Here is a 9,042-nt window from a genome sequence, read left to right as displayed (position 1 = left end):
TCCTTCCCATAGATACACTCTGGTACGTTCATATAAACTGATGAACGTAATTAGAGGTAACATAAGTTGCGAATTTGTTCACATTTGATTTTCCCAATAAGAAATTCGTTCAGTATAAAATCCAGTTTGATATACACCAATGGAGACTAATCAGATTCGTCCTTCAGTAAGGAAAATAGTTCAGTTACATTGAATTGGAGAGAAAAAGTTCAAAACATTTGGTTCGCTTCCGGTTTATTTATTTAAACGCATAAACATTGGTACAAGAAATTACCAAATATATATACTCCACACAAACTATTTGATTTGTCTGAGGGCTGGAATGCTGCTCGGGCGATTCTGGTTACCAAAGCAGTTCCAAAACCACATCCAGCTGTTTGAGCATAAAGGTCGGCTCTAAAACTTCTTAATTGTCATGCCTCCCGCGAATATTGATAAAGTACAATTGCACTAGAAATACTGTCATCCTCTTTTTCATCTACATTTGTAGACGACGACCTAAAAGCAGCATTTGACTCTGTAGACCGCGAGATTCTGTGGCAGTGTCTGTCATTGAAAGGCGTACCCCAGAAGTACACAAACCTTGTGAAAGCTTTTTACTCGAACACCACTAGTCGAATCAGAGCTTATGGTCAACGGTCATCTGATTTTGCAACCTTAAGTGGTATCCGTCAAGGCTGTCCACTATCTCCATTTTTGATCAACTTCATCATAAACATACTGGTGGAAATAACGCTCTCGTCGACTAAATTCTCGTGCATTGATCTCCTACCAGGAGGTCAACCTATCGAATAAGAATATGCAGATGATATAGTCATGTTTCGTGAAGACGCTGATAAAATGCAGTCTTTTGGTGGCTCTGAGCAACAATACTAGAATGTTTGGAATGCGTTTCTGTTCCTCTAAATGCAAATTTTTGCTCCAGGACTGGCCTGCATTAACACCTAAACTAAAGATATAGAGTGAAGTAATCGAACGCGTTGACAACCTCACTTATCTTGGAAGTCTGATCAGCCATAATAGGCTCATGTCTGACGAAATCTCAGCACGTATTCGGAAAGCTCCTTCAGCTTCTGCCAACATACGTCACCTATGGCGAGTGCGAGATGTCCGTCTATCAATTAAGGGACAAGTATACTGCGCGACAGTTCGTTCTATTCTGCTTTACAGCTGCGAAAAGTGACCATTAAGAGTTGAAGATAATCGTAAGTTACTAGTATTTGACCACAGATGCATTAGAAATATTGCTCGCATCTGCGGGGATCACCGGGTAAGTAATAGTGAAGCTAGACGCAGGGTATTAGGGAGTGATGGTAAATAAGTTGACGAGGTTGTGAATCTTCATCGACTGAGATGGTTGGGTTATGTATACATGAACACTGATTACCACGACGCGCATGCTGACTAGTGTAGGGGCGGCCAGACCAAAGCATGGCACCAGTGCTTGAAGTCACTAACTTCTAGTCTTAGTCATGTCTGTAGATGCAGACCACTTGGTTGGGGTCCGCGTGACTATCGTAACCAATGGTTGGAGACTCTTGGTGACATGGCTGAGAATGGATCACAATAGTGTAAGTGTATACACTCTTTGTCCTCTCTTAAACTGTGAGATTAAAATTGCTTTGTATCTCTCTTTCTGCCTGTACTATATCCTTATATGCAATCTTTCTTTTATATATTACCACCATTGAATTTACTACTTCTATGAATCCAGTGTTCATCTTGATGTGCTAATGAGGTATGGCAACTTGGATGGATGCACATATGTCCCTGACCTTAGGTTGTAGCTGACTGACTGTAGAGGCAAGCAAGTACATCGAACTACTAAAGATTGTTTTAGGTTTTACTATTTGCCAATTAAATGTGAGTAATGAAGTACTTAGAGTCGACTAGAGCAGCTTTACTACTCTAGAATATATTACAAATATGTTCAAAATTCCTAATCATTGTAGGCTATGAATGACTTTAGGATTTTACCTTGTGAAAGACTAAATATTACTCAATATGATTTAAGGCTTTCTCCGTAGATCATTTAAAAGCTAGTAAAGATTTTAAACCGAAAGGAGATATTCTTGATAGTATGCACATCACGAACGGACCGCTTTTTAAGCTAAAAGTTGTGTAAATAATTTTCCAACACACTATTAAGTGTAATTTGATCTTGCCTACGCCGCGATACTGTATCTGGTGAAACCAGTAACCTACACTGAATTCATCTTCTCCCGACCCTCCAATTAAAACATCAGCTGATTATCCTGTTTTAGACTGAGTCAAGCACTTGAATCTGTTCAGATACTAGTAATACTATCTAACTACCAACGAAATTTGGGGTTTCGAACCTACAAACTAGTGCTTGAGTTGAGCATTATTAACCACCATTGTGATATTCAATTATCTGAAGTAGCTCACCTCTTTTAGCACTCTTATTCCAATAATAAGTGATTTTTGCCTCTCTATAACAAAAGAGCACATTGTTCTCACCACATTATTGTTGATAAATATCCGTTAAGTGTTCGCTGACTACGCGTTAGTATGGTAAAGCAGTCTTTGAAGTTTTTTTAACAATACACAGGACTTCTCCATTGCATGAGTTTAGGGTTCTTTTGGTACAGTTTTGTTTTGTATGTCAGTTGTTTACCTTTAGGTTCAACATATATGGGGCGGTGGCTTAGTGATTAACAGATCCTGCTCACAACTAGTAGGTTTTGTATTCAACTCTACTTTAATTTGTGTAGACGTATGATATTTATAACCTTCATACCTAAGGCATGACTAGACCGAGTACGAAATCTGTGCCTGACAAATGATTCTTTAAAAAGATATAGATAAAATGTCCCACAAGTTTTGTTTATCTGATGAATGAACATGTAAAACCAAAGTTAGACTACTAAGTTAGCAAGTCAAGTGCAACTAGTTTAACGGTAACAGGTTCATCATGATTCTGTGAACGAAGTAAATTGTGCGATTTACCAATGGCATGTGCTTTTTCCTGGTTCAAAATAACTGAATACAGTGAATATATAATTTACTCTATAAATTTAGAATAAATAACTGCAAGTGCTCAGTTTTCATTATAAAAATATAAAATCAGTATATTAAGAAGTCTTCTCGGCCTATGTAAGATACAGCAAAATCTGCGCCATTTGCAGTTGGTTCGGAAAAAGCTGCTTGTGTACGAGAGAGTGGTAAACCATATATTAAGTTTTGTAGCACAGCATCTAATAAACTTGTGGCTATTCCCTTCCGACGATATTTACGTTCTACCCATATTCGCCGAATGCCACAAATTGGTCCGTCAATGTTTACACAAGAGAGGCCGGGATTTGAGGAAATTAAATCACATTGATCGCCATTTCGGTCGACACTCTGAATACTCCAAGATAAGAGACTTTTCCGTCCACCAATCAGTCTGTTCAGTTTGTAACCCTTTTCTGATATCTTCTTTGCAGTTAATTCCTCAACAATGCAACAACCCACGACTAATTGTGTTCGATCCTTTACGTAGACGAAAACACGCCAGTCGGGATGTAAGGTATTAGACAACTTAACATGATGGGGGTTACTGTCTTCTGATGGTAGATCGTAACCAAGGTCAAGGCTTATCAGTGTTGATATTCGTTCGTAAAAGGATATTCCAAGTCGAAGAGTAGTAAGTATTTCCGTCACTCGAGAACCATCGAAATTTTCCATGATGATATTTTCATGGCGTCCTCTTGGTAGCTAAAAGAAACCATACAAAAAAGTTAGATTGTATGCTGCTAGTATCAACAATTAATTACTTTTTACACCAAGCTATCGCTTTCCCTTGATCACTGAACATCTGGAGAAACAAGTGTCATATATTTCTTGAAAATAAGATAAAGTAAAAGGTCAACGACCTTAGTATATTATCCATCAACAACATAGTTCGTTTTGAAAATTAGACATTGTTTTAGATCACCTTGGTCCAGTCTGTATGTTTCTGGACTTTTTCCTTTATAATAGTGTACGATATACTTAGACAAACAAGGAAAATATGAAAATGGTCAAGATTTCACTGATAAAAGGTGAGTTATTCTACCTCAGATCTCCAATGAATAGTTTCTGTTGACGTAAGATTCCTAATCCACATGTCTGGTACTCATCATACGATTTAAACCAACAGTAAGTGGTGCTACAGATGGCTCTCACGTCTCGATCTAATTATCATCGGGATTTTCAAATAGATTTCCCAGCCAGTACTGCATATTGAGATGGATTTTAGCTTAAATGAAGTGTTTTAATGTTGGTGTAGTTTGTGAGTTTGGTGGTTTAATCTTGAAGTTTTTATTGTTTATCACTGTATAAGCACCAACTGGTGCTGATGATGTACTCGAATCTATATGGAAACTAATTTTTAGTATGTAACAGCTCTTGGACTTTAGCTAGTGAACTTAATATTTCAGAAACATACCAATTTACTCCTAGACTGTGGCTTGACGGACGGATTTTCTGTCATTTACTTTAGATAGACAACAGACGTTTCATATAAAAGACCAGTTTTGATTTCTTACACGCGTAGGTAAGGAACCAAAGGTCATATTCTATTCATGTAACTCACTTTTGGATACGGTCTTATACTTAACGACTGAAGAATAAATAATATATTTTCATTTCCTAATCAGAGGCTGAGCGAAGCTAGTGAAAGTTAAACAAAATATTTCGATATCAAACTGACTAAAAATCCTTTGTCGAGTTACAAGCGTCAGATTAGCTAGAAATGCACATCCGATATCTGACTGCTGAGTTAGTTATGTTTATTGACAGGCATTTTGCAACGTGACAAATCAACGATTATGGAACTCTGGATAGTACAGAATGACGAGCACATATTCGATAGGCTTCATTGTAATCGCGCTTGCTTTTCTTGATAATTTGGATTACGTAGGCCGTCCCTCACTGATCTTTGGTTACCTGCTGGATGGTGGAAGTCATATTTATTTATTTAAACACATAAACATTGGTACAAGGAGGCACCGAATACATATGCGCCACACAAATCGAATGATTTATGTGAGGGCTAGGATACTGCCCGGGCGCACAAACCGAAGCATGTGAATGGTGGATTGGCTAAAAATATAAACCGAGATGTTGGAAAAAGGGAAGCTTATTCCTGTGGAACATTAGGATAAATTATACTTGAACTAAACGAAGTGACTCTGTTTTCATAACAGCGTGCCTGTTCAATACTTTCTTCGACTAGTGTTTCGTGTTGTGTTCGGAGACGTAATTTGTAGCAATCAATGCATAGAAATATGACAACACATGAGATTAACATCCAGCTGGAATCTCGGACGCGTCAGTTTCCATGATAAGTAGGTTACTTGGGTCTAACAGCTGAGGCTCCTTTAGTTTTAAGAAAAGCCTTTATAGGCTTAGATCGACACTACTTATCACTACCTAAGACGCTTTTGAAAAACTAGAAACGACCAAGAGTAATGAATAAAGTTAGAGAACGAGAGGTAGAGAACAGTAAGGTGTTCAAAAATGAAAGTAAGGAGAAGAATGAATGTATTTGATATGATGGAAAAAGGCCTTGGTTGGATTGTCCCCAATCACCTACGATATTTAGTTGTGCGATTTTCATGTCGATGGTATATAAACATGTTACTAATCGGACGAATTATGTTCTACTAGCCAGCCATCTTAATATTTATACAACTGGGGGCTCATGTCTATAGTTTTGTCTCATGGGCAGCTATCATTTAGCCATGTCATATTGTTGTATTTTATCTATCGATCAGAATTCTGTTCATTCGTTTTAACAATCCAAAATCCGTCCGCATCATGAAACTTCGCCCTCTTGACAGCATTGTGCCACATCAGTCGATTTCGGGTTATATTTTCTATTCCTTAATGTTATTTTGATTAGCATCAGAGAACTTCGTAATATCTGATGAGGTTCAGACCAACAGTCGACGATATCATGCACTGATTTCATGATTTGATCTGAATGCTACTAGTTTGTTTTACCTTAGTCCTATAAGATTCGAATAAATTGTGTAAAACCCATATTGCGGCATCCAACTAACTATCAGGCAACAAGCAAAAACTTTTATCTTCAAAGGTTTGAAAAGCTAGGTCGTGTTATCTTTTTATAAAAGATATGGCGTATAATCTACTGTACAGACCAGTGAGTCATTCTTGATTATTTAGTTACATATTATAGTGAACTCACGGAGAAAACGACACCATCTACTACACAGTAATTTATCTATGTCAATTATATATCTTACCCGGACGGTTGGAAATAATTTTATTTGGTGATACTCTTTATGAGCTTTGATATCTTCTTTATCACCAACTGTGTATACCATATGGCATTGATGGCACCTAGTGCTGCCAATCTCCTTCTGTCCGCAATCGAGAGTCAGTTGGATCTTCTTCTCTTGACTGAAAAATCTCATTACACGATTAAATTATCGTACAAATGATTAAACACTGAAAAATGAAATAGACGATTTAATTCTGAGAAAGGGTAGTAAGCACGTTAAAGCTTAATGCTCACGTTGAAAAAAGCAAAAGAATATTTGTGATTTGGCACATGTGTACATCAGTTGCCACACTCCATTAGCACGCGGTGATACTTGGTGTGTTACTAACTGTAACCATAGTTTTTATGGGCACTATGACCCTGTCTGGGTGCCTAAACAAGAGCTGGTAGTAAATAGAGAAAGCTTCTCTAATCTAAAAGCTAGTGGAGTAACGTCTGGATAACAATCTGCATGATATTCAGTGGTTTGTGTAGGTCCAAAAGTCATTAACGTTTTCAGGATCTTGGGGCTTACTATCATCAATGATTAGTGTTCTTAGAATACTTCGATGAACCACAACCGTTCACTTTAATGGGAATCTTGTTAGAATATAAAGACAATGAAGATTATAGTGGTGGAGGCTGTGAATGTACACTTAGGATGAAGCATTTCAAACAGGGATTTGTGAATCGCATTGTACCAAGGAATCTGGAGTCACTCATGTGAAAACTATTTGCCATTGTTACGAAAAATGCAGCCGGTTTAGCACCTTTAACTCAGTTACTAAGCAGTACTAAATGGTAATGTCGTAAAGGGATAATTATATTTGACAGGATGAAAATGTTAATAATGATCTTGGAAAGACACGAATTTTTCATAAATAGAGAGCTCAGTGGTTATTAAGTACTGGACGTGAGGGATGTACTAGAAGAACCCGTGTCAATAACACCATCCTTAATGGACTCGGTGTGACGCAGCATGAGGAATAGGTATTCTGCTGTTTTATGTATAATTGACAAACTTTTACACTTGGCACTTCATACTCGAAGATCCTCTAGAAATTTGTCGTGGACCATTTAGATGGGTATATATCATCCTAATATTAGAATAGGATAGATATCTTCATATGAAGAGATCTTAATTTGTACCGTAATGAGAAACTCGAACAGCTCCCTGGAATTTCCCTAGGAGAAAATACCCTCATGAGATGCGCATAAATTCTCACCTCAACAATCTTTACCTGTAACTGCCCAACTATAAGTAGCGACTCAACCAATCAATAATTTTTTAATCGAAGGACGTTGTTAATGCTACAGTACTATTACTACGTGGTATGTGTAGCGACATACCTTAGAAATGAGAAGGAAAATAAGTATGATTGTGCGAAAATATTTACTAAGTTAGAGAGTAATTTTTTCAAAAGAGTATTTACTCAATTACTTCGGTACAGTAAACTGGCATAAAATTCATAAACACCGCATTCTTAAAATTTAGGGGTTTACGTTCTTCGACATTTAGTAACATAACAAAGCAAATGGTCTGAATTTAAAAAAAAGTGTTTTTTTACTTGAAAATAGGTATAATTAAAGCATATAAATAAACTAAAATGATTCATGTGCGAAATTTATTCTTGGTTCATAGTTCAAATGTTTCCAACCGGAATAGAAGAATCCTTTGCATAACGGGCTTCTGTATCTAGTAGCCTCATAGTGAGAACCCACTCATGTCAACGATGAAAGAGGAAAATTCAAAAAAATGGTAAATCATAGCAATATATTGTCCTTAGTCCTTAAGAACATATCAGGTTTTCTCTTAAAGTAATCCTGGGAGGTCGCTTGTACTAACCCAGACGGCAGCGAATTCCAACATTTGACTACTCTTGTGGAGAAAGTGCGACTACGGTCCGTTATTCTGTGTTGTTTCTCACTTTCTGGGTGTTACCACTAAGGTTTGTGTTGGGGCTAAGCCTAAGTAGGTGTGTAAGGGGATGTGCAGAAGCGTTGAGGATGTTGTAGGTCACAACAAGACCAGCTTTAAGTCGATGTTAGCTGGGAATGAAAATCCTAATAATTCATGTCTATACATTTTTTATTCGCAATGCATGAAGCTGGAGTAGTCGTTGCTTACAAATAATTTTTGTCTATGAAATCCTTTGTGTACATTATGCTAAAGTGTTTTTAAGACATCTCCGAAACACATCGTGGTTATAAAGCAGTTCAAATAATTCAGAACATGTAATTACATATGGAGGTGAGCATACGATACGAAACTACAGTACACATTTTAAAAAATATGTGAATATTGCATATTTGCGCACATAAGTAGACATGTTCGCATGTGATTATGAGAAAATTTATAAGTGTGTAAAAGAGATACTTTCATAACGTGAATGCGGAGGCAGTGAAATAGTATATTCACATGAATAGTTCACATTAATATGAAAACAGTGTGATAAACAGTCTATAATTTATGAGTATAACAACTTAATATATCGTTGGAATAAATAGGGCTGAATAATAATTTGAATTATGTGCAAGGGCAACAAAATAAAAGGATAGCGAATATGTATTGACGTGTTTCAGAGCCTCCTGAATCAAATGAACGGAAGCTCCTGCGAAAGCAAGATTCGTAAACTGTAAAACTAAGAGGCTGCGGATATATGACTGATGTTTATCTGAAATTCTCATCGAATATGAAGAGTGGCGATTTCTGGGTGCAAGTGTAATAAGTGATCATAAGATGAATATCAAGAACAAAGTTTGCTACTTCC

At 37.0% G+C, this 9,042-nt stretch overlaps 1 protein-coding gene across 2 annotated transcripts; it reads right to left on the bottom strand.

Annotated features, from left to right (window-relative positions):
* Nucleotides 1-2,614: 2,614 nt before the first annotated feature.
* ESCO1_1 (Establishment of cohesion 1) lies at nucleotides 2,615-7,946 on the bottom strand. 2 transcript variants are annotated; one of them, XM_051214453.1, is made up of 5 exons: nucleotides 7,705-7,946; nucleotides 7,622-7,667; nucleotides 7,498-7,582; nucleotides 6,255-6,459; nucleotides 2,615-3,720 (listed from the first exon to the last, which is right to left on the bottom strand). In XM_051214453.1, exons 4-5 carry the CDS (start codon nucleotides 6,423-6,425, stop codon nucleotides 3,088-3,090), a joined length of 804 nt encoding a protein of 267 aa, XP_051067632.1. In that variant the 5' UTR covers nucleotides 6,426-6,459; nucleotides 7,498-7,582; nucleotides 7,622-7,667; nucleotides 7,705-7,946; the 3' UTR covers nucleotides 2,615-3,087. The 2 variants fall into 2 exon arrangements, with proteins under 2 accessions (XP_051067632.1, XP_051067631.1); XM_051214452.1 differs by lacking the exons at nucleotides 7,498-7,582; nucleotides 7,622-7,667 and having other exon boundaries at nucleotides 2,615-6,459; nucleotides 7,713-7,946.
* Nucleotides 7,947-9,042: the final 1,096 nt, after the last annotated feature.

Source organism: Schistosoma haematobium, chromosome 2, assembly GCF_000699445.3.
Source record: "Schistosoma haematobium chromosome 2, whole genome shotgun sequence".
NCBI classification, from domain to species: domain Eukaryota; kingdom Metazoa; phylum Platyhelminthes; class Trematoda; order Strigeidida; family Schistosomatidae; genus Schistosoma; species Schistosoma haematobium.
The sequence above is the reverse complement of the archived record's forward strand: the minus strand, read 5'-3'. Positions and strand labels throughout refer to the sequence as shown.